Here is a 26,465-nt window from a genome sequence, read left to right on the forward strand (position 1 = left end):
GATGTAAAAGGATTGGTGTTTTAGTTTTTACTTTATTAGTACAAAGCTCGCTGATAGTGCTGTGGCTGTTTGTTTCTTGTTAAGTATAGACTCAATGCCTGTCCTCATTGATCCGGAGGTGATTCTGGCTCATTGTGTGGGACAGGAGAGTGCAAGTTCTGGGTGAATTTGTGGAGAAAATTATGACAGACATGGAAAAGGTCTCTTTACATGTGTCTGTGCTCTCTATAATGGCTAATTTTGAAGTTGCAAAGAGGTTTAAAATTTTGGAATTATTCCTGGTTGAAATAAATCTACAAGGGAAATAGCTAAAGGTGAAAGAAAAAAAAATCTACTGCTTGGCATTTTTAACATGCTTATATTGGAGTAAATATTGAGTCAATTCAGTTTAGTCCTAATGTATTTGTTTTTGCTTTCTTTAGGAGAACTGCCCCCAGGAACAGATGTACTTGGATAACAAGGATGACAGTATGGTTTCTAGACAAGAAATGGAGCTGAATCGGACCCCTTCACATCAAACCAGTTTATCTGCAAGAGTGGCAACCAAACCGGGGACCAGAAGTTGCAATGAGCTGTGGCTCTTAAAAGAGTATCATGGCATGGTATCGAGTCTTGGAGAGCCACACACCCCCTGTGAAAAAGCAGCAATTGAAGAGGATGGCTGCGTTGCTCTGGGGAAGGATTTCACTCAAGTCCCCATGCAGGGAAGGTAAGAATAAGGACAAACACAGTTTTTCTGCCAGTTCAGATTTATTTTTACTTTCTTGCAGAGAAGATATGTATTTTCAATAAGCAATTGTTGTTTCTCCCCTAAAGAGAACGGGAAGCTTAATGGGGACATCAAGGCAGTTTTAATTGCCTAAGGACAGTGGTAGATCATTAGATTTCCAAACTAATCTCAGTTTTAATAGCAGCCATGGACCAATTTTGTTTTTTCAAGATCCCATTTCTTCTCTAATTGGTGTCACAAACCACACAGAAATAAGAATGTTTTCATGTGACACCCCCTGTCCCTTTAGGAAAGCTGCACGTGAACTTTCAAACTGCATCCTAAGACCATAAAGTGAATCACTATGGCTAAGACAGAAAATATAAAAATGGCACTGATAACTGATAATGGGTGTGATGTTGCCACATCACATATTGAGGCTAAAAGGAATTCACTCCTTGTGTATCGTTTCATGAATCAGGAAGAGTGTAGCTATGGGGAATGGTTGTCCAGTCTTCCCCGGTGAAAAAGATTAGCAGTACTACTTATAGGTATTCAGAAATATATAAAGTATATATATATATATATATATAAGGTGAGAGAGATGTATCTATCTGAGCTCCTGAAGAACACAGTCTGCTTGGAGGCTTAAGTTTTGAGCAAGATGGCTTAAACTGCAGTGGTTAAGTAGAGTATCAGCACAATTTCCAGATCCTGATGCTGGAGACTCCTGTTGTAGGTCAGGAAAAACACGGTAGATTTCAAAGCAGGTTAATGTTTGAATAAGATTTTAAAAAATCAATTAATTAAAATTAAACAGAAACATATTGTAGATCAGAAGTGTAACTGGAGTCCTGGTGAAGTCTCACTGTTAGTTAAATAGGCTTTTCAACCAAAAAGTGGTGTTTCATTCCTCTTCATACGGTTCTCTGCTGCTTCTATTAATTTAGGAATTGCAGTCTCAAGGGCTTTTCATAGCTCTGGGCATGCTGGTCACATCCCTGCACTGCTGGAAAGGGGGAAGGTGTGTCCTGTACCACTACATGTAATTTAGAAGGAAATCTACTTGTACTGGGAGAAAAGGAGGTTTGGGGCATTTTGTAAGTTCTCTGATCTGGACAAAGCAGAATCAGGTTAGTTAGATGAGCTTTGCTGCTCACCTTGCTTCCCAGAAGTATACATGTACTCTGTAAGTCTACATCAAACAAAGTCAAGGTTTTATGAGCATGTGAAGGTATTTACTTCAGAATGAGAATTGGAAATCGTTATGGCTGTGCTTTTGAAATATTAAAAAGTAATCAAATTGACAGCTTGACCACAAAAGCCCCATAAATCCTTTAGAAATGATTTTTGGGGTATTTGAGGATTTGTTGTGTTGACTAAGACTTTTATGGACAGATTAAAATCTTGTAAAAGTTCCTTAGTTCAGCGTGTGGTAGTGTTGAGCTAATGTCATCTGGTTTTAAAAGAGTATTATAAGTACAAGTTGGATGCAGTGTCAGGAGGAAGGCAGGAAAAATGCATCTGTAAACAAGGATTTTCATTTGTGAATTCTCATATATGTCTAATTACTGATGTGTTTACAAGTGCTGTGTACTGTCCTGTTAACTGTCCTGATACAGGAATTGAAAATACTGTCATATTCTTATAGATTAGCTGTCAGTCTGCTGACTGTATTTCTTCCTGTTGTTTACAGGAATTTTTGTACTGCCTGCATGTAACTTACTATGAACCATGTTTGGAAATCATGATCACCGGTGCTAGAGATGAAAAATACTTTCTAAACTATGGGGGAGCCCACCTTCCTGCAAGGGCAGGCAGTAGCTCCAGATCTTTTGATAACACTGTTTTCCTATTGAGTGAAATTATGTGATTTAGGGGTAGAGTACGATTAAAGAGCCATTTCCATGCTGTCTTATGGGCAAATACATATATCTTTTTTTTATAGTAATAAATTAGGGATTGGGAAAGCATCTCCTAAAGTTCCTTCTTGTTTGGTTTTTACCTCTCTTGCTTCTGCAACATAATTGATTTTTTTTTTCATGTGGAGATGAATCTTATCTGTCAGTGTGTATTTTAGCAAATGTACACTAGGTGCAATTAAAACATGAATGTGATCTGTATGACTCCTCTAATATGAGTAATTAACCTTAAATCATTGGGACCACTCAACAGAATGCAGATAAAAACATGAATAAACCTTTGCAAGTTCCCAAGTTGTTTGATTAGTTTCAGCAGAATAATAATTAACTTTTAATGTAAACTGTTCTTTGACTTGGAAGACTACTATTAAAAAAAGAGGAGACCTAATCCTTTTTTTCTTTAAAAGGGTTGACTAAATTGGCATGCCTGTTTGGTTTGTTTTAATGCTTCTCCTTAACTTAAATTGCTGAATTATCTTTCAAGGATAAGATTGCCAGGCTCTCTAAATTGTTCAAATTTACGCTGACACAAGACTATCTAAAGAATCTATCCAAGGGAACACAGGATTTATCTTAGTCACTAAAATTACCTTTAAGAAAATGTTCTTGAGTTATCTGGAGTCTTTTTTCTTTCTGAGCAGAGTAGATAGTCACCCTGTTCTGGTCTGAACAGTTCCATTTGTCTGCAGCATAATCCTGTGTGCATTTTGTGGCTAGCTCGCATATGGTCATGAGCTGCCTGCCCATCAAAATGCCATCTTGTTTCCATCGTGTATTGAAGAATGGTTCCCTTCAGGTTTTACTGCATTGCATTAGGCTGCCCAGGCTCTATGTGAAAAAGCTTTGGACCATCTGTGCTGATCCTGGAGCATCCTTCAGGCTGAAAGAAGTCAGCCTTCTTGTCAAGACCATACTTCCTCCAGTATTGCTTACTGCAGGAAATACAGGTATTTTCTTCTGAACTGGAATGCAAATGAGCTCCAGAGTTTTTCAGTGGGAATGCAGCTGGCTGAGGTGTATGTTTACACTGAACTGCACTATGTGCTATAGTGTGCTCTGCTGGAAATACAGGTTTTAACGTAGTACAAAACACCAGTGCAGACTTATTTTTGATTCTGAACTTTGTTCGTTCTCCTTAGCCTTTATGAAAAGGATCAATCTGGCTATTTTTAACATCTTATTAACGAAAGTTGCATTTGCGGTCTATAGACATTGATCCAGGACCTTCTTGAGTCCCTTGCACTGCAGGAAGATTTCACACTGCTCTGTGACAGCATGGACAATGTTCTTTATATCTGCCCTGACATATTCAAAAGCACAGCTTACTTCCTTCCATCTTGTCTCCGCATGTTCAAGTTGTGGTCACAAAGGAAGGTTCCTTGGTTACCTTGATCTTAACATCATTAGTGCTGATTCCACGGGGGAAACCAAATGACATGGCTTTGTGCCAAGCAAATCTGAAATTCTCCTTTATGATCCACAGTAAGGGAGCGATATCAGCTGCTTTCAACTTAGGAATTAGTGGGCCTCAAAGGCCACTATAGAAAAATGTATTTCTAAAGAAATAAGATGTATAGTAATCCCATGTAGCCAATTACTTTATGATGCTATTTAAAACTATATTAATGAAAAAAGAAAGGCCTTCTTTGGAATATAAAAGTGATGGAAGAGTGGATAATTGAGGAACTATACCCTGTGGCATTCATTTCATGCTGCCCTTCTGGTCCCTTTCTCTCTTTGATGTAATTTCTGGCTGTACTTCTTTTAGGCAGTCAGGTAATAACACTGACTTCTTAAAAGTAGGGAGAAAAAGAAACAAACAAACAAAAAAAGGCAGTTCTTTATTGATTTTGTTGTGAACTTTTAATGAGAAATTAGACAGTGGGAAAAAAAAGTGATCAAACCAAGACATCGAATTACTCCTCTGAGGTTATGTTTAGATGAATTTGGCACTGGAATTTGTTGTTCATTTTATGTTATAGTCCTTGGAAGTTTTTTTCTTTAACTTTTATGTCTCGTTAAAAAGATTAATCTCCGGAGTAACAAAAATTAATCCCTTGTTTACTTACTGAATCTGCTTGAATTTGTGTTTCATCAAGCAAACCTATTTATTTTAGCATTTCTCTGGTCTCTCAGTTTCATTTACATAATCCTCACTTCTGTAAGAAAAAATGAAAATAATCAACCAAATAAAATTCTTCCTTTGACCCAAGTCTGTGTTCATGGGATCAGTAGGGAAATTATTGGTTTGTGGTGAGAAGGACTGTAAGTCTGCTCCTAGAGTGATAGTAGAAGGAAAGCAGAAACGTGGTTGTGTGGCGTGAGAGAGCTACTGGGCTCCACTTGAGCAAAGGATGCTTGTTCAGCAGAAAGCTTTCATTTAGTTTTCTCTACTAATGAAGCATACTGAGACCTCACTCATGATATACACGTGTCTGTTCAAAGTTATTTAACTTTTCTATTGCCATGTACAGTTAAACACCTCAGTGCTTACTTATTATAATGACTTACAATGTCTCAAACTGATAATATACTACCATTTCTGTTCTATCATTAGCAGACTAGAACCCTAGGTGCTCAACTGTTTTTTTATTCTGACAGAATGCTTTCTTAAACAAAAATCCACCAATATCAATTTTTGTTTTGAAGTGTTCAGTTGAAAGAATTAGAGCATATTAATTGACTATTTCCACTGTCAAGCTAAAAACGATGCTCAGCACTAAGTGAATAATTTGCCAAGTACCAATGCACAAATATTACACTTGAATTCCTGTGAGACTGTAAAAGTCAAACGAACAAACAAAAAAATGCTATTGAATTTTGCAAGCAGCTGTTCTCTTTCTAATAATTAATAATATGGTTGTTTTGGGTTCTTCTTAGACATCTCTCCTAGGCCAATTGTGGAAAAATGCCAGTAGCCTACAGGATTCAATCCTCTTTAGGCTGTGACAGATGTTTTCTCATGTAAAGCTCTTTTTAAATGGGGAAAGGTTTTGTCAGCAATGATTTTTATTTTTTGGTATTATAACGTTCAAGTGTGATGCCAACCAGAGAGCCAGACTTTGAAAAGAAACGTGTTCCATAGAGGCAATCACAGCTGAGCAGGAGGGTTGTATGGGGCTTAAAAAGCCAATGTGAGGAGTTGACAAAGTAAGATGAAGCAAATAACTCATTCACTCTAGCCTTTCTTTGAGAAACTGTCCTGTATGCTTTGTTCCTGGCCCATGTGTTTGTGTGAGAGTGGTAGCTCTAATATGCTAAGCTATTTGTGGAAAAGAGAACTTTGCAACAGCAGGTGGTCAAATGAAATTAATTACTAAGAATTCAGTTTTGTCTTTAATTTTCTGCCATGTGGAGGAGCAAAAAATTTACAGATGAGTATTTTCTAATAGTGAGGGGGAAAGGAAAACTAAACACTCTAAATCTACAGCCTGCACCTGTATGGCTGCTTTGTGTGAACATGTGAGTAGGCAGAGGCTATGTTGCAGCTATTCTTCAGTAAATGATATGCATGAAAACATGGCAACTCTTCCATTGGCCCAAACACTGAAGTGGGAGAACTGAGCTAGAAAAAGCTGAGAGTGAAAACAGTTATGAAAGGGTGTCATGAAGACTGACGCTAAACAATAACTTGGGATTACTTGTTCTAAGACTCCTTGCAGAGCTTGAACGTCAGTGATTCTGAGGTAGACAGAATCCAACAACTTAGCAGAGAATAAGAAGAGGGAAGAGCCCAGGACAGGGGCAGTTTGGCCTCACAGTGCAGTCAAGGAAGAAGTAATGCCTATGTGACTGTTTTACTCATGCTTGTTTAATTAATTAATTAAACATGCTCTATTTATGTAATTGACACAAGGTGTAGGAGATGGACGTACATTTCCCACCCACCTTAGTTCTTAAGGTTCACCAAGCTCCAGGGTATTCTTATTTATTTTTTTTCTCTTTCAATACATCTCTGAATCTCTGAATCATGAAACATTCATTGAAAGAGGAAATGGAAGCCAGATATCTTAGTTTCAAAGTAAATTTCCTGATGATCAGTGTTGTTTTATGTCTTCCTCATGCTCCTTCTTCCAATTGAAAATGTATGGGTCTCAAGGGAGAGAGGAAGGATTTACAGGATACTGTTGTTTCTAATAGTTAGGGTAGCCAGGTGAGAGCTGGGGTGTCTTAGTTCATACTGGGTGTATGCCAAAAAATACTGCCACAGCCTCTGCCCAAGATTGGCTCTTGGAGAGCTGCTGCTGAGCACAGAGGGGGGAAGAGAGAGCTCTAAGACAGATATCAAGAAATTGCAGAAGCTGTAGAAATATTGAGAAGGAAGAATGCAAGCCTTGCATAGGGCTACAAAGAGACCCTGGGAAAAGGTGCAATACCGTATGAAATAGAATGAGACCAGTATGTGGTGATCTGTGGAATGAATTAGATAAAAGTAAGTTAGTGCCGTGGTTGTAAGCCAGACTTTAATGTGATTGCTCCCTGGGTATGATAAAACATCCTAACTCCTCCAACACTGCAGTTAACAAAAGACTATGAAGGTCAGTTCCAACAGAGTTAATGGCACTCCTTGTTTCCCCTGAAAGCCTTGTGCTAGTCAGTACTTACAACTCTGTTTTCCAACAAAAAATAAGACATGTTAGTGAGATAAATCCACTTAATGCCCTTATCCCTCTAAAAAAGACCACAAGCAGTCCCGCTCTCAAGTACAAAAATAAACCTTTTGTTTCTCCCCTCTCATCTCTTTTCTTCTCTATCTTACTGTTTTAGTACACAATTCTGCTTGTAAATAAAGATGTGCTTCTGTTTGCCCAACACTTTAAATGTCTCTCCTGTTAGAATTAATTAGCATCAGAGTGGTTTGTCCTCTTTCATTAGAAGCACTGGAAGTCATTCCTCAGCCACGGCAAAAATTTCCAGGGTAGCAGTGGTCATACATTTAAAAACTCAAGTTCATGCTAAATTGAATGTAGCTGATGGCAAAATAGATAAGTGTAAATGGAAAAAATTAGCCAGTGAGTTTAAAAAAAAAAAAAGGGTCACAGACTGTAGACCAGCAAATCAAATGTTTTTTTCAAAAATTGCTATTCATAAGGAGCTCAAGTGATTTACTCTCTGAAATACAGCAAAAGCTGATAAATGAGTCACCAAAATGCTTACTGACAGTGACCAAGCAAGCAATTCTCTGCTTGATAAGTACTAATGGGACTTAAGGGGCAAACTGGAATAATTGTGCTAATGGACCAGCAGAAGTCAGACCACACAGAGCTCTGTCCACAGCAGGTCAGAGCTAAGTCAAGGACAGCACACTGAGCTGGAGCCAGGTCCTATCAAAAAGAATTAATGCACTTGAGGGTTTTTTTTTTTTATTATTATTATTATTATTTTTTTTAATCTTTGCAATTTTTATGATTTCTTTCAGCCAGGGTGAAATGGAAAACAGATTGGCAGTTAGAGAAACTCACAGTTTTCAGAAATGCAGCAGAAGATACTGACTCAGTACAGCCTGTGAATTAGCATCATTCAGAAGCAGCTGTGAAAGGCTGTAGGTTTTGCTCACACCTTCTGAGCTATTCCCTTTTCTATGCAAGTCAGTAGGGACAGTAAACACAGTCCATCTGCCAGTGATCCAGGAATGTTTTTGTGAGAGCTCTTTTGCCTGAAGTGAAGCTCTGGCAATGACAGAGTATGAAAGCTTTTGACTCAGACAGCCACGCTGACAGTCACATTGAACTGCTGTGTGGCAGGGAACTGCCTTTGCTCTTTGAGGGGAAAGCGCTATGTTATTGATGAACTTATTGTAAGAAGTCTGATCCTTAATAAATACAGAGCTTCCTTGAGTAGAGTAGTTAAATATTTTTAGTGACTTTTCTACCCACTCTTGTGGGCTTATGCAATTAATTTTCTCTGCTGTTTATAAAATAAAGAAGTAAAAGAAGCTTGAAATATACTTTTGTCTCTAATCATTCTAGGAGTGATAGAAGCAAGTCTGCCTCCTCAGCCATGTCAATGACATGTGAGCTGCAATCCTCTTTAAGAGTTTATTGACAGCTGGTGCATCATGTAACCCTCTTACTGTGAAAAGCAAGAACCTGAATTTAGTGGATCTGTCTGATAAAAGGAATGGTAAACCTGGAAAGAAGTGTAACAAACAACCCATTTCTGTTTTGGCTGATGTGTCTTTAATTGTGTAATCTAAACAGCAGGGTTGTGCTACAGCATTATGTAAATAAGCAATTCTGTAACATCTAGCAGCATGTGGCTTCTTTGACAAGTTACCCTGTGTACTGTATGGGGTGGCCTCCACTGCTTTTTAGTCTAGGTCAATACAACCAAATTCTCAATGCAGAAGTGTTGCAATAAATTGTCTCCAAAAATGAGCCAGAAACTGTAAAGAATAGAGAGTAAAAATTTTGATCATCAGCTTGTGGAAAGCTATTGATTTTAACCATAAATTAAATACCAGCATACCCTCATTACAAATCTGTTCATAGTTGTATAACAGTACTGAAGAGGATTATGGGGCCAGAAATATTCCAACTAGACTATTTTTTTTCAGAAGACAGACTATCCTTGGCAGAAAAGACTGATAGGTTTTCAGAAATATTTGTGTGTGTGGGTAGGAGGCCAGTCACAATTTTGAAGCTATTGCTGTGACAACTGAAGTTGAAAGAGCTCCATTAATGTCACTGGACCTGTCATACTTATCTTCTGCTGGAAGTACGATGTTTGTGAGGCAGAACACACAAGAGCTCCACATCACAGGCAGTTAATGAATGTACTAATATATATACAATTTAGAGGAGGACTGCTCATATAGTTTTTCAGTTTTACACAATTGAACAAATGTTTTAGGTAGAATAGAAAAAAGTTAATTTTGGCTCTTCATACTTGTCAAGCACTGTATGAATCTAGGGAGATTTAGGTCATACAGATGCCTTCACAGAATCACAGAATTGTAGGGGTTGGAAGGGACCTCCAGAGATCATCGAGTCCAACCCCCCTGCCAAAGCAGGTTCCCTACAGCAGGTCGCACAGGTCGGCATCCAGGCAGGTCTTGAACATCTCCAGAGAAGGAGACTCCACCACCTCCCTGGGCAGCCTGTTCCAGTGCTCCATCACCTCACTGTAAAGAAGTTCTTGTGCATGTTTGTGTGGAACTTCCTATGCTGCAGTTTCCAGCTGTTTCCCCTTGTCCTGTTTCCACTCACCACTGAAAAGAGTCCGGCCTCACCATTCTGCCCCCCACACCTTAGATATTTATAGACCTGGATCAGGTCCCCTCTCAGTCTTCTTTTCTCAAGGCTGAACAGACCCAGTTCACTCAGCCTTTCCTCATAGGAGAGATGCTCCAGGCCCTTCACCATCTTTGTGGCCCTCCGCTGGACTCTTTCTAAGAGATCCCTGTCTTGATATCAGAAAGTATTGACACCAGGTTCCTTATATTTAACAGTATCCTTTTACTTGTGTATAGAATCAGGCACCAGCTGCCTACTCAGATTGCACAGTTTTTGGAAACTAGGTGTTTTAGTGTCATTGCCTATATCTCATTTGGTCTTTGTTAACAAGAAGGATGCTTGTTAACATCCTTAGTTTAACTGTCCTATTGAGGTTACAGTGTTTGGTTGTTGACCAAAGTTAAATTAATATATAAATTGCAATAACACCACAGGGTTGAGATTCTGACCAGGCCTATTGCAATGAAGAAGAAATGCTGATGGTGTCTATCCTGCCTTTCTAAATCAGTAGCCTTTAAAAAAAGAAAAAATGTCTATACGCTTCTGTCTTAAGTTCAAGTTTAGTCTTTAAGCTCTACCGTGCGTCATGATATTTTCCTTCTCCAGCTTACTCTTACATAATGCTTCTAGATGAATTAATTCCTCTAGCTTTAGTTCTTACACTTTTCTGATTAACTTTCACATTGCATGACCTTAACATAAAGTATATTTCTACTTCTCATAGACTTTAAAAAACAAAATTTTTTACCAAGTGTAACCTACTTTTAAGTGTCATGAGTTAAGTGTAATGTCATCATTTGGTCTTTAAAGCTGTTATTTTTGTGTAGAGGAACAAACATCCTTCCATGTTGGCTCTTGAGAAGCAGAAGAGCTACTTAACGTGTTATAACTTTAAAGAATTATGACTGCTGCTGGTCATCTTATTGCATCTCTCCAGTTCTCTCTATTAAAAAAAACCAACAACAAACACAACTCTTCATTATTCGTCTGCCTAGAGCACATACTTACCCTTCTTTTTCTTTACGTTTCCATATTGTTGGAGTACCCTTCACATTTCTTGCTATGTCACACTGTACTGATAATTTCTTTCTGCAAACTACTTGTACAGACCTTATTAAAAAGACTTTTGTTAGTTCAGCGGCTGTTTCTCCTGGCAACAGCCTGTCACTGTTTTATTAAAAAAATATTTGTGGGAAGCAGTGTTTTGTTAACACTATATCCAGCTTTCATGCATGTGATGTATGTTTCAGTCTTCTATTATTTGGAAATGCCCTTACCTTAGGAACACTAAACCTTTTTAATACTTACAATCAAACAGCTGTGTAACTGGTCCAATGTGTAGCAAAGGACAGGCTTTGTTTTTTTCCTTTGCTTTTTTTGAAAAGCTGTCATTTGTGTGATTTTCAAAAATTATTCAGGCAGATTACCTTCTTGGAGAAATGAAGCACAGTAAACTTTATTCTATCTTTTACACTTCAAATTTGCTGTGTTCCATGACACCTCTACCAGGATGGGACCAGTTACAGAGATTCTTTGTCTCAATTATTCTGCTCTTGGAGATAGTCACATTGGTCTTTCTTCTTTAGTGAAATTCATCTGTAACAATCTGCTGTTTCTTCGTCTGTCTGTTTAGCAGCTTGGAGCCTTCTACCTTAATGAGAGGGAAAATATAGAAAGAAGCTGACAGAAACGGGCAGCTGTGTCAGCATGGGGTTTCCCATTTTCTGCAGGTACTATCTTCCTGGAGAATTATATTTCTGTATCCAGCAAAATGGATTTGCTCTCTCTTTCCTCTTTTGTTCTTCTTTGGGAGCACAGAATGACGTTTTATTTATGTAACCTCATGTCTGGATAGACAGAAATTTTCATGTGGATGCAAAGTCTGTCTGCAGAGCAGAATCCAATCTTTTTTTTTTTTTTATGGTTGGCCATGTTCAGGTCACCTCCACCATGGGAGGGTGGAGATTTTTAGAATATGCATAGGAAATGTTATGTAAGAGTATGTAAGGTCAGGAGAAAGATGGAAAGAAATTGCCTCTGTGAGGTTACAAAGTAAGAAAAGTGTCACTATATATAGGTCCAAAAGGAATGCAGCATCTGAGAGGAGAGAATCTGGCATTTATGTGATGATAAGAACCACATTGCTATCTATAAATATGATATACATATTGCTGGAACAAACGTATCTGCCAAGTAGAAAATGAACTTCCTTCTGAGCTCTAAAAGGCTACTTTTTTTGGAGTTGTTGATTTTTTCACTGCACAGTAGCATGTTCTTTTGTGGAGAATGATTACAGCTTGAATCAAGAGAGAAGGAAGCTGAAATAGTATTGTTATTCTTTATTCTCCTTTTAGGTGAGACAAGGACATTCTCAGAATTCTTTAGAATTCATCATATATAATTCTATTGGTTGAGTGTTTGTTGAATCTTATGTTTCAAACTTGTCTTTCATTGGTACTGGATCAAAAATCTGTGTTTTAAAGTTCCTTGTTAACATAAATCAGATAGCTCCTTTATGAAATTGTAGTCCGAGGTTCCTACCAAGCATATAAAGGCATAAGAAAGAAGCATGGTAGCAGAACAGGACACAACACTGCGAAATAAACTTCCTGAAGCATGGAAACCATGTGTGTTAACATGTTACAATGCTTTTAGTGAAGGACTGTTATAGGGAAAAGCATAATCTTTGTGAGAAAACTGGATTTCTTTTTGGATTATTTAAAAAATATTTTCCAAATGTTGGCAGCCAGTGGTGTATTGTCATCAGCAGCCTTTTTCTTCTGCCTGGTTTCTTTAATTTATTCTTTGAGGATTTCCAGTTCTTAAATAAAATTTATCTCTGCTTCATCTTGAAGATGAATACAGTGACTAATGATATGGATTTACTCTTTGGAAGTTACTCGTTAGGAAAGAGGAAATCATATTTGGTGGGACTTGTTCATAGGTCTTTATGCTCCTAGTAAATACAGATTAACATTTCTGGTGAAAAATCTTTTGTATCAAAAAGAGTTGTAATCTAAGAGCAAATTAAAAGTACATTAAAAGAAGCATGAAAACAACATTAGAGATGAGAGGAAAATGATTTGAAGAGCTCTGTCTCCAGACGGTGACTGCAGCTGTTGTAGAGAAGATCTTCAGATGGCCAAAGTTGTGTGAATACCTTCACTGTTTTACACTTAGCCATAGTCTAAAAAGGAAATTTTAATACTTTCATTATAACTAAAATAATGAAAAAATATAATTGAAGGACTTAAATTATACTGAAAAAAATCCCATTATCTAATCAACTTAATAGTATTATTTCAGTATATAATAACTACATCACTCGTACAAATTGTTTTTAATCTTTAAATTTTCCTGCTGTTTTTTTTCTCTGCCTCCTCTGAATATTGTCTCTTGTCCTAGCTGTGGAGAGAACTTCAGCATTTTTTGTGGATCCAGAATCAGAGATCAGAATCTAGGTAAAGTCCAAATTAGTTGTCCTAGTTATGGTGCGAGGCATTATGAGAACCTAATTATTTACCAGATATGAGGCTAAGCTCCTGAACTTGCCTTGTTTCATTTTATGTAGATCTCTCTGTTAGTGTTTCCTATTTATTTTCATGAAACCTGCAACAGATAAAAAGAAAGCAATAACGCTGATAGAGCAAATTCTCAGCTACAAAACACTATTTTTCAAAATAATAATCTCCATTAGCTATGTATTTTTGCCATTGATGAACAAGAGCCTGTGTGCCATGCTTGTAAAAAATCTGCACAAGTGGAGGTGACCCACTCTTTCAGAGTTTCTCCACCTTCCACCTCACTTTGCTCATATCCACTGTTTGGTCTCCGTTAATTTTCAGCAAGCATCAACAGATGTCAATGGGTGCCATGTTTTTCCATCATGGAGAAATTCAGAGACACATCTTTCTTTCATCGGCACTTCCTTGTCAGACTCCATTCTGTCAGACTGCCCCTCTGCTGCCATCTGTTGCATGACAACAAGACGTAATGGATACTGGTGGGAAGGTTCATGCTCTGCTGCCAAACCACCTACATCCACCTTTGATCTTGTGGGCCAACATCATAAAACAGGAGGCGTTACTTTCAGAGATGCCTTTGTATATTTGCCAAAAGACAAAATAAAATTCCCAGCAATGTTACAGTAGTTGAGGTCCAGCATGGAAAATAAAGCATAATTTGAGGAGAGTTTGAATTTTTTAAGCTGTAGGGTATTGTGCTGCTTGCATTTGCTTCCTCTCTCTAACAGCTCTCCAGGAAAAGAAGCCAAACACAATTTCTTTCATGTTGTTAATGAGGTTTTTTTTTTTCCCCCTACTCTAAACAATGAAAGTACTTTGTTTTTTATGACAAATTACTTTTGTTTCTTTAGAGGTTGCAGGTATAAATAATGTTACTCCAAATTCCTGAAATAAAACATGTGGAACAGTAATTTGTAAAGAAAAGTTTTATAAAAGAACAATAACCTCTTTTTGATTTCATCTTTAAATATAACTTACTAATTACTCTTTTCAATCTCCAAAGCTGGGGTGAATAACTTATTAATCAAAATTTAAAGTATGCAAGGATAAAATTGATTACGTGTGGCAGTTTGTCAGTGTATTGCTTCGGTTAATTAAAACCGTATCAAAATAATCCTGTTTCATCCTTCTGTAAGAAAGTGTTCCCTTATTTTGAGTACTCAGTTGTCTTCCTCTTATAAGTACATCCTTTTCTTGTATCATCCTTAAATTAATCCAATCTTGCAGAGAGTCTTCATTCTTGAACATACTTTTCTCCAGACCTTTGAGTGTATAACATCATATTGCTGCTGTGAGGTGATCACATCATCCAGGTTCTTCTCTGACCTGTCTTTCTGCTCAGGTTTCTGTTATCCCAGTTCCCAAGATTGCACCTTTAAGAGGCTCTGGTCAGATAGAAAGTTAAAACATAAAGTTGAGACCACTTCCTTAACTTTCCAGAGTCTTGGAATTGCCTCATGCACTATGAAAAACCATGCCGTTTTACCCCCCTGTGCATTATTTGTCATAAATTCTGTTTGCGTCAGAGTTGGCTAATTTAAAATCCTGTGGTGACTGCCAAAGAGAAAAGTTGGCATTTAAAAGCCAGTCTGTCAGTACATGCTGAAGTATTACAAGCACAGCCATGCTTGAAGAGACGCTGATCAATTGTAATGGATTCATTTCTCTGCATGTCCCTCACTGCTTGAGAATAATAACCCTTAGCAGGTTATCTGTGTAATCTGTAAAGGAATAGGGTTTTTTGAATTTGGACCACTACCAATCCTGGCTACTGCTGCCTATTTCAAATTTGCAGCTTGCTGGCAGTCTCTAACAGTTAAACTGTTTTGCACTACCTGCTCTTGCAGTGTATTTTCTTCAGACTATCCACAGTTTTTGCATGCTGCCTCTTTCCAATTTTCTTTGCTGAAACAGAAAATAGAGAAAAAGCACAACCCCTCAGTCCTTTAAAGGGTGGCCTTTTTGAATCTGTTCCATCACTGTGTCTCTGCTATGTGGTCATGAAGCTCTGTGCAGGCTCTTGTCCCTGTCCCAGACACCCCTGCTCCCTGACCTGTTGCTGTGGGGTGGGACTTGGTTAGGGGGGTCACAGCCCTGATGGCTCATCAACTATCTTCTGGTAAGGCAGATAGTCATTGTGGCACCATAGCATTGGAGCAGAAAAGTAAGAGCTTAGTCCTCTTAGGTAGAGTCAGAGGAGCTTCAGAGCAGCTTCAGGATTAAGTATTTTCTAGTAGCTTTAGTCACTGCAGTGGGGTCCCAGTCAGTCTCTCCTGAAGTCGATGGAGATTTCCCCTGGCAGAGGCAGCAAAGAGTCTTGAGGAAAAGGAACTCACAAGTCCTGGAGGTATGTGAAAATTTCGTTTTACAGGGAAGTACAATAACTCTACAAAGGCTGCTTTGATTTAAAAAAAAAAGAAATAAAAGAAACACAGGAAACATTCTGTTTTCCAAGCTATTTCTGAACTTAAATTGCCTTAATTCTTCAAATAGCTGAATGCTGAACAAATAAAGGAGAAGCCACCTCTGTCACATCCTCTTGTGGGACACGTCCACCTCCCACGATCCAGCAGAAGGGTATGAAATCAGTGCACTGCTTATGCCCTCTACAGGGGATCCACTTATATCTGGGTCTAGCTCAGCATACATTTCACTACATGTTTTTTAAGTGTGTTGTTTATTTGCCTGGGGACTTGGCATGGCAGTTTCTTCTCAGTGTGAGACCTGTCGGCTGGCTGTGCCCCTTGCATTCTGTCAGTTAGTGCCACTGCTACAGTCCCCTGGGGAATCCTGTACAGTCCTGTTTTACAGAAAATTAGGAAATTCAAAGAGAAAATGAGTCTGCATTAAGTAATGCTTTCATTGCTAAATTTCTATGACATCTTAATGGTGCATGCTTTTAAAAGGTTGAGAGGTTATTTGTTGATTTAGTTGAAGCTACATAAAACAGTCATCAGAAGATGTCTGGAGCCTGTTTAGAGAAGTGAGCTGTGGAGTCTTTGATCCTTCCCTTGACAATTAGAATCTCAGTTGACCATACCTCATCTGTGATGAGTACTCCTAACAGTTCCCCCATGATGTACTGCTCCTGAGGACAAACCACAATGGAGGGCTGTGTCTACCTGTGGGCGTATATAATATGTGTGCATATAATGATGTTGATGGATGTTTGCATACAGCTGTTTAGTTTACACTTAATGTTTAGAAGCTGAATGCTATGGTTTTGGTCTGCACAGTTTGTACCACATAAATATTGTGAAATAAAGTGGATTTCATTTGGTATTAACAACTACCAAATCTTTTGGAAGAATATGTTTTAATTTAAATATGTGGTCAAATGCTGGTATGGGGTTGCTTTTGTGTATTTTTCTTTTTTGTTTTTTGGTTTTGTTTTTCTTTTCCATTAAAAAAAGGAGTCTTTCTATTTATTTCCGTGATATGCTTGTTTACACTTATAATAAAAGTAATTAGTTCAGTACGTATGACTTGGTGTGAGGATAAATGTTCTCCAATCAGAGAAGACAGTGTTTCTCAAATTAGTCTTTAGCCTATAACAATGCGGAAATGATAAATTAATGTCTTACAGTTGTTACTAACCTCCTACATGACTAATTGTCTCTCATATTTAGGTCTCCTCCTGTAGGAAACTTAGCTTAGCTTTGTTATAATCTCTTGGCTTTATAGTACACCTGAACTTCGGTTTAAGAGGGAGTTTCACACTTACAAAGCTTTTAGTGACTACTAATTCAGGGAAGTATGCTAACACTTCTTTTTTTTCCTGATGTAATTCTTCTTCTAACGTTTTATATAATTAATATTTCAATAACTTACATTCCAAACTCTTGATGTCCAATGGACAGTGCTTCCATGTGCAGTTCCTCAATTCTGACCCAATCCTTTCTGTAGAATTATTAAGTGAGAATTTTTGCTTACTGTTGTCATAGAAATAACTCCTTTGCCAACGCTTGCATGCACAACTTAGCATATGGCAGATGAAGCATCATATTTTCCATTGTTTAAAATGTATGCTTTTTATTTTAGAGAGTGAAAACTTAATGCACTGTGTTGGCATGATTAATCTTTTCAATATGAGTCTAAATAATAGGCTCCAGCAAAACCTACCAAGTATTTTACGTCTTTGCCAGCTAACTGGGATGAGCATGATCTTTTTTTTCCCTAAGATTCCTGTAGGATGCTTACTTCTTTCGGAGTACTTGGGATTAAAAGATTGCTTATTGCTGAACAATAGTTCCTAATACAAACTCTTCTTTTTTCTTTCATTCAGAAGGGCATGCATAATCATGTTAGGAAAAACCTGAAAAGTCAGTGTCCATATATTCTAGGTCAGGTCTGATGTTCAAGGGCAGGAATGGAATTCTTTGTGTGGACTTCATCCAGAGTCCACTGCAGACACTGGAAGCAATAATCTGCAGTTAATGAAACATGGTAGCTGGTTGTTGTAGCGCTTATATGCCACTGATTCTGCATAATGTCTGAAGAGTTGTCATCCCATCAGTGGGAACAGTTGGAGAGTCTCACTTCCTTTCATTTCCTCTTCGGCTCTCCTTGTGTTTTTCTGCATGTCCTGGAGGTTGGGGGAACCTGCTTCTCCCTTAACTTCCAGAATGAGTGTAGGAGATTGGTCACATCTCTAATGAGAAGCTGTAATGAAGTACAAATTACCACCAAAAAGTGTGAGCTTTGCTCATGCCTGGGAGCAGTGGCATATCTTCAGATTGTGGGGGCTACTGCGATGCACTTGGTTTGTATTCAGATCCATATGTTTTGTAATGTATAAATGGGATCCTTCTCCAGCTGCTGTCAGACAGCTGTAGCTTCATCTACGGACACTTTCATGATTTGGAGGAAACTGCTCTATCTTCTGCATTATGGACAGCCCTCCTGTGATGCTAATTTCTCTTCTGGGTTACTATGGAGACAGGAACAATTGTAATTGCTTGAAGGATTAGCAGTGGTATGACTTTACAAGCAAGAAGTTCAGAAAACGCAGAAGAAACTCACGTTCCTGTGTAGAGAACCAAAATCTGCATACAAGGCTGTCACAGCAGCAGCTAAGTGGTTAAGAACAATCTTCTGTTTGAAAGATTTAATTAAAAAAAGAAAAACCATGCCCAGCTGAAAAAACGTGGCAAGGAATGTGACCACGCCTGTGACTAGGGAGGGGAGGGGGGGGAGCAGGACTACTTGTTTTTCTATCAGTTCTACCTGTTTCTTTCTGTACGAGTGGTGCTTTATGAGTCTTTGAAAGAATCCTTATCAAATACATTTTCCAAGACTTTGGTTGGTTGAATGCTTTCTAATTTTATGGAATGGTGACTCAGAAGAATGAAAGTGTTTCTGTAGAATTATCTTTTTCAGTTTTTTTTCCCATCCTATTGAAAGGAAAGTATGGTATAAATGTTTATTTTTTGTGCAAAGGTCTATCTGTATGTGCATATAAAAACACATGAAAAATTCAATTATTTCACACCTTTCCGTGTGATGTTTAAAATATTAATGACTGCTGACCCTGAATTGTGAGATTAAAATTAGTACCCTGTTTACTATCTCATCACAGTAGTATAAATTCAGACCAGTCTTTTAATCCTAGAAGCAGACCAATCTGTAATGTTGTGCTAGCCAGGTGACTTAGTAATTAGTTTCTTGGTAAAGTTGCTGAATTGATTGGTAGAGATGGATTGTACTAGTAAGTAAGCATGAACAAAGTTTCCAGCTGTTTTGATCAGTATAGACTGAGCACAGCTTTTGAAATACACCACTCTGATTTCTTTTCCTCACTTACACAGTGTCATGACTGAAAGCTGCTTGCAGGACTGAGGAGTCCTGAGAATGATGCTGATAGCTTTTTAGGCACTGCAGACTTGCTTCTGTAATAGTAAAGGGTCTCTGGGCATTCCTAGGTTTTGCTTGCAAAAGATCTGAAGCTGATGACCAAATCCTGCCTCAGTGTCTTCGTGAAAGTGTGGGAGATACACAGAGGTGCTCACATTAGGCTTTCCATTCAGGGATGACTGTCACTATTGTAGTCTGTGCTACTCTTTCATGATGTTTTTTCCAACTTTTTTTCCTAGAGCTTTCAGCCTTCAAGAGTCTTTTATAACTAATTAGCTTTATTGTTTATATTACTCTCATACTCTAATTAGAGTAATCAAATCATGGGGATCTTGAAGCTCTCCTCCTTTTCCTCTAATTATTTTTGCTTTGTGAAGCCTGGCTATTTCCTGCTGCTTATTCTTGCCCATGCGTTTTTACTTTCTGCAAATTGATGTTGTCCTGTACTAATGGTTTTCTCTTTTTCTAAAGAACCTTCCAAGTTTTACTGTATTGGCCATTCTTGTCAGCCTGTGAAGACCTTTAGTCCCATTTGAGAATTAATTGCAAGGGACACACTAGCCAGTGGGAATAATAGATATGCAGAAGAAAGAAAGTGATGTTTTTAACTATGTTTATGAATTTTTGGGATTGTGTATTAGGAAGAATTTATTTTCAGAAAGAGTGGTGATGTATTGGAACAGGCTGTCCAGGGAGGTGGCATCACCGTCCCTGGAGATGTTTAAGGAAAGGGTAGATGTAGTATTAAGGATATGGTTTAGTGGGCAATATTGATGATGCGTGGACAGTTGGCCTAGATAATCTTGGAGGTCTTTTCCAACCTTAGTGATTCTAAGATTCACTTCAGATTAAATTGTTTCAACTATCTTCCACCAAGCCTTGGTTGTCTCCTGGTTGCCACGGTTGTAGTTGTTTTGCCCTTCAGCACTGTTTGTCTGGTGGTCGCTCATTCATGGTAGCAATGAATACTTTCCATGCACTCTCAGGCAAGGAGCAGAATATATCAGCTCTTGTGTCTTGAAACTGAAAGTTTCGAGTTCACTCAAGTTTGTCTGAACAAACCGCCAATTCTGAATTTACCAGAGTGTCATAGCTACTTCAGCCATTCTGCTATCAGCACTTTTATCTCAGTAGTGGAAACCTACTGGGTTAAAAGCAGTTTCAGAATTTTTTTTTCCAAACTCATATGTGACTACCAAGCAACTGTGTACACAGAGACAGCATGATCTGCTGTTTCACCTTCTGCTTTCCTTTTCACCCATGTGAGAATTTGTGTGTGAGGAGTCTCTACTCTGCACCCCTAACATACCTCAACACTGAAGTGGATATAGTGGGTTTGTGGTGGCAGAACACTGTCCTTTGCCCTCACTGTTTCTTGAGGATAAAGATTGTCTTGTGTATGTGTATGTGTATGTTTATGCATATATACATAGATAACACAAGGCAGTGTTGGTATCACCTTCCAACAATGAAGCAGAAAATGGAAACATTTATGGAAAGTTTTCTGGTTACTGCTCTTAGATTTTGCACACATTCTAGGAGGAAAGGAATAAAAACAAGCTTGTAATGCTTAATGACGTGAATAATGCAAGGTTAGATTAGAGCAGTATATAATTTATACTTTTTGGAACCATTATTATTCTGTGTGTGTGTGTGTTAGCAGCAGAATCAGTCAATCAGTCTTTGCATCAGTTAAATTTCCGAATGTGCAAGTTCAAGGACCATCATCAGAATTTTTATTAACTGTGCCACCTTTGAGTGCAGATTTCAAAGGTAGCGGATTGCCAGGATTAACCAGAAACATACAGGCAGTACTCAGTGAACACATGCTTGAAGTCATAATAGTATTTTTACTATCTTTATGGATTTCATTCTGTGAAAGCTCTAAGTAATCTTTCACATCTAAGGCTATGATAAGACTAGAATAGCACTTGCTTTAAAGTATCAGTTTGTCCACTTAGGCATTTTGTGTGAATTATGCTCTCCTACTTATAAAAGGAAGCACTTCAATAACTTTGGAGCATGCAATCATCTCTTCACAGATGAACTGTCAGTGCAATGTAGCACCTGAATTCTAATCTGCTTTGCATTTCACCTGAGGCGTTGGATAGTTCATTCTCTTTCTAACATTGTGTTCTCTTTCATTGGGACTGCAAATACAATACCTAAAGCAGAGCTTGTATGAGGGCTGTGGCCACTCCTGGCTGAAATAATCACATGCATCTTCTCCACACCTAGCATGACTTCTGAACTGGTAGCACAATTAAACAAGCAAGATGATTCATTAATGGGAGGTTGATAGGATCACAGAATGGCTGAACCTGGCAGGGCCCTCTGTGTCTATTTGGCCAGTCTCTGTTCCAGCAGGGCCACCCAGAGCAGGGTGCCCAGTGCCATGTCCATGCGGCTGCTGGAGATCCCCAAGGAGGAGACCCCACAGCCTCTGGGCAGCCTGTGCCACTGCTCTGTAACCCACACAGCACAGGATGCTTCTGGTATTCAGAGGCATCCTCCTGTGTCCCAGTGTTTGCCCAGTGCCTCTTGTACTGGCCCTGGGTGCCACATATAAGTGCTTGCCTCTTTGCACCTTTCTTCAGGTGTTTATAGACATTGATGAGATCTCTCCTGAGATTCCTCTCCTCCAGCTGAACAGCCCCAACTCTCTTAGCCATTTCTCATAAGAGAGATACTTCAGTTCCCCAATAATTTCTGCGGCCCTATTCTGAACTGATCACAGTCCAGCAATAGCAAGTCATTTTGTGTTTCCTTGCAGCTCTTGTGGCCATTGCATCTAGGCCTCTCCAGAAGTAATGAGATCTGTATATTCGCTGCATGTCTAGAAAATTTCTTTGGGACTTTCTGGTGGTGAGGGCCTGCAATTATGAATTGGATGAATTTATGTTCATCTAAATAATGTTTATTTTAATAGGAAATGCCCCTGGAAAAACCAGGTCTTGGAAACTGCTCTAAATGTCTCAATTATTTCATCTCTCTCAGAAGCCTGCCCCAAAGTTAAACCCCCTTTGTCATTCTTGGTTCTCTTCAACTGTTTCTTAAGCTTTTGGATTTATATATTAGCAAAAGACTTATTAAATATGTTAAGCTGCAATATGGCCAGATATAGCTTAATCTCCGTATCTTACTTAATTATCTGCAGCACCAGGATAAAGACTGGACAGAGTCTTTTGGAAACAACTGTGCACCAGATAAAGCTTTCTTCCCTAATGTAGGGGGTGACATGGTTGCTGGAGAGATCGTATGTTTCTCTGGTCCGTGTTCCAAATGGCAGAAATTATCCTTTATTTTATGTTTTTATGTAGTATGCATGCACAAAGTTATATAGAATCATAGAATGGATTGGGTTGGAATATATTTTAGTTTTAATCTTCCATTATGAAGTTAGGTTTGTAAAATGTAAACATCTAAATGTGAGTTATTTATCTATTGCTCATCTGGCATTTGGAGAGAATTTCAATGACTGTTTTTGACATCACTTCTAGGATGAGGTAAATTTCACTCATGCAGTCAACTGTGACTACAAGGGAGTAGCTACTATGACTAGTTCAAACTTTGTGAAAACCTCAAGCTAAGAGAAAACCATTCCTACGTAACATTGAACTAGTTAGATGTGTGTGTAGCAAATTATTCTGTAGAACCATAGTGAATCATTGTACTACAGACTTACAGTTCTTTTTTTCCCCTCTCCAAAGATACCACTTCAATTTTTCCAAATTGTTCAGCTCAAGGTCAAGAACCACTTGCTTTACAGAGAAGACACCACTGCTGAAGGTTTCCTCAGAGGAAAATGGGTGAGTTACTTTCATTTTACTCAAAATACATTTTTCCTAAGCTCTCTTCTATTTAATTGTGCATGGTTCTTTCTTATATTCTGACATCAAACCTAATGGGAAATAAAGTGGATGTCAGAAGTTGTGAGCAGAGAATTACTCTGAAGTAGTTTGAGTGGAAAGAAGGGGCTATAAATGAGATAGGGAATGATGTAAGGTCGCAGGTCAGGTTGATTAGAGATACCTTGGGATAAGCAACTGCAGGTTGCTCTCATTTTCTTCATATTGTGTTGCATTAGGTGCATTTCAAGACACAGTAGAGCTATAAGATGGATTCTTCTTCTTGTGCATTACACATCAAATTCAGAGGCATGTATGTCTGGTGCTTCAAAATGCTCGTTCTTTCAGGTGCACCTAAACATCATAAGGCTTTTGCTTCTCTGTCTATCTAGTTGTGCCATCAAGAGGAGCTCAGTCTCTACTGAATAAATATCTTTATATGATTTTTTTTCCATTAAAATCTATTACAGAGAAGCTAAGCATATGTAAGATCAGTTGCATCTCATATCTGTTGAAATAAACTACTGTTTTACTTTCTCTTTACTGAAAATATGTGACAGGTTGCCATGCATGGGTCTTCATAACCCAGATTTTACCACAGATGATGATTCATGGGACAACAGCTCTGCCGAATTTGAACAGAGATTTCATCTGGGAAGTGAAATGACCAGTTTGTCTAGATCTGCTTCTTCTGAGAAATATGAAATCTTGGATAACCTTCATGTCAAGTTCAATTTAACAAAGATGAGGTCTGAATTCAAACATTATTTTATTTACTTTTTAAAGTTTCAGCAGTTTCAAAGTATAGATGGCTAGAAAATGATATATTTTCTGCAAATGAATAATATAATGCTCCATATTTAGGGTATATTTTACCATTGATAGCTTATAAATAAATCCTGATGAAACTGATTACAGCCTCTATCCAATGATCAATAGCTCTTTGCTCTTAGAAGCATTAATCAAGATACCTATTTTAAATCTGAATTTAAATAATGTTTCTATTGCTTTCAATATTTTGAAAGCCTCTTGGCTTTTTCACAGTTTTGTTTTTCACTTTTCAGTTTTTTTGAAGAAATATTTATCTTTAACTGAAATGTATATCTCTCTCCTTATAGAAAGATAGATGAGCAGTCTTCTACTTACCTAACAGTGTTTCTGGAATCATCATAGTAGCTTTTCATGAATATGCAATGCAAAATATAACCAAGAACTTTTTTGTCTTTAAGTACATTAATATATTTCACTCTTTATCTCAAAGTAGTCTTTTACCTCATTTAGGCAGGGATGAAGTTGAAATATTTTAATGTACTGAAAAATATCAATATAATAAGAGCTTAAATTCAAATGTTCTCAGGATATTTTCACCTGAATAATAGCTAGCAAAGCCTTTAGTCTCAGATACAAACTCTCTCTGCCACTTCTAGATTTTCAACATTTCTTCTTGTTCTGGTTTGAATTGCTAATAGCTCTGCAGTTTGCATGGAGCCCGAGCACTTCATGCCCCTATCTACATGTTGATCCATGGAGCCTTTTCTGACAAGAAGTCTATGACTCTTTTCGCAGTCTGTATGCTGTCTTAGCTCATCATTTCACAATTGTCTTCCTTCTTTCATTGTGCATATGGTATTGTGTGGAGTGCCACGCTCCTGTACGCTACTGAACAAATGGAGCAGGAGAATTTCAATGGCTGCAATTAGTGCAATATGAGCAGATGTGAAGAAATTTGGCAGACGTCTTTCTTCATGCTCTCTGTAGCTTTCCTTGTATTTGATGGAACAAAAGCATTGAGCAGGAGAGTAGAATCAATTGTTTCCAGTATAGTATACGTTTATGGGGGTAGTGTATTTCTCTGGCAGAACTTTCTGTGAAATGTTTTCATTGCTATAGTGCTGGTTGTACATCTGGGGCCAGCTCCTTAGATGTTGCAAATCAGCATAACTCCACAGAGATAATAAATGGAGCTAAACTGCCTGATGTGCAGATCAGACTAAAATTCATTTGGTTTAAAACAAGGAGTGAAGTCCTTCACAGATTTGTATTTCATGCATTTTCAACTAAAGTCAGGTAGGATTGTGCTGGAGGCATATATCAGTAGAGAGTTTGGCACAGAGTTTGTACTTGCATCGCTGTGCCAGATTAGTGCAGCAGAAAGAGACAGATTGGAAAACACAGACGAGTCAAAGACTCATCACTTCTCAAATATAAGATGTTAAAAGTACTGCTTCCTTAATACAAAATGCCATGAAAACAAACAGAAGGGAGGAAAAGAGGCTTCTAAATTCTATGTTTAATAAAATAACCACTTCCAAAAGCTGTTTTTTATCACATCTTGTCAACTCCTTGAGATGAGTTTCTGTTATTCACAGACAAATGGTTATGAATTTATAAGTTTTAATTAATGCTTCTTGTTTTCTCCTTTATGTTAAAAATGAGTTATTGCTGTTTCTTTTTTCAATAGCAATTTGAATTATTGTTATTTGAAATGATAATTTGGAAGTGCAAACAGAAAATGTTGAACACATTAAAACTAAACCAATGTGGACTGGGCTTTAGTAATTCATAACATAACAAGCCCTCAAAAATACTGAAACAACTGTGATGTGAAGATAGGGAGAGTAGATAGATAGGATAGATGATGCATGACTAAGATGGCAATGTTTTCCATAAATCATACAGTAATGAAAGAAGTTATCAGCTGTGGGGTGCTGATAATGGCTTTTGTTGTCATTCCTCTTTTTTAAAACTTTATTATCCTCTCTCCCACCTCAACTTGATTTGCAGTAGAGAAGGACTAACTGGTGCTTCTGGAAGCTACCTCGCTGACTTTTTATCATCCCCAACCTTCCATAGATGTTTATCCCAGTTCAAAGTTCGCATATAATTGTTACCACTTGCATCTCCTAGGGTGTTGTAGCCCCTCTGTTGCAGTTTGACTGTGGCATGGTCTTTTCATCAGATACTGTATCTTTTTCTGCTTTTTTTTTTTTTTTTTTTGGAGAAGTCTAGTGAGGAAGGGATGTTGTTTTTTCTCAGTGAACTTGATTTAGGGACTTACTTCCACTGTGACTAGAAGTTATTTCTGACTGTCTTCAGATTACTTCACTTTAATATTTTGTTCCAAAGCATCTGTCAATTGAGTTATTTATTGCACTGCTTCTTTCTCAACTAATTATCCCAGTAACGTGAAATATTTTTCTTCTTGCTTGTCATCAGGCTTAAATCAAACCTTGCATTTGTCATTCTCTCAGAAAAGCAATGTTTGAATGTTTACTTTTGGAAAAAATGGGGTAAGAACATCAATGTCTTCAATTAGTGAAGAGGTGAGATAAGGGCAAATAAGCAAAAAGAGTTCTGTAAATTAAGACATCTGT

At 37.9% G+C, this 26,465-nt stretch overlaps 1 protein-coding gene across 1 annotated transcript in view; it reads left to right on the plus strand.

Moving 5' to 3' along the window:
- Positions 1-443: 443 nt before the first annotated feature.
- The window catches only part of OCA2 (OCA2 melanosomal transmembrane protein), a 232,421-nt gene continuing 206,399 nt past the window's right edge, over positions 444-26,465 (plus strand). The window contains exons 1-3 of the mRNA XM_042810547.1: positions 444-709; positions 22,954-23,052; positions 23,652-23,840. Coding sequence (XP_042666481.1) covers positions 444-709; positions 22,954-23,052; positions 23,652-23,840 — 554 coding nt within the window. The remainder of the gene's footprint in view (positions 710-22,953; positions 23,053-23,651; positions 23,841-26,465) is intronic.

This window comes from Centrocercus urophasianus, unplaced genomic scaffold (genome assembly GCF_019232065.1).
Source record: "Centrocercus urophasianus isolate 14NV4802_14NV808 unplaced genomic scaffold, USGS_Curo_1.0 seq_12, whole genome shotgun sequence".
NCBI lineage: Eukaryota > Metazoa > Chordata > Aves > Galliformes > Phasianidae > Centrocercus > Centrocercus urophasianus.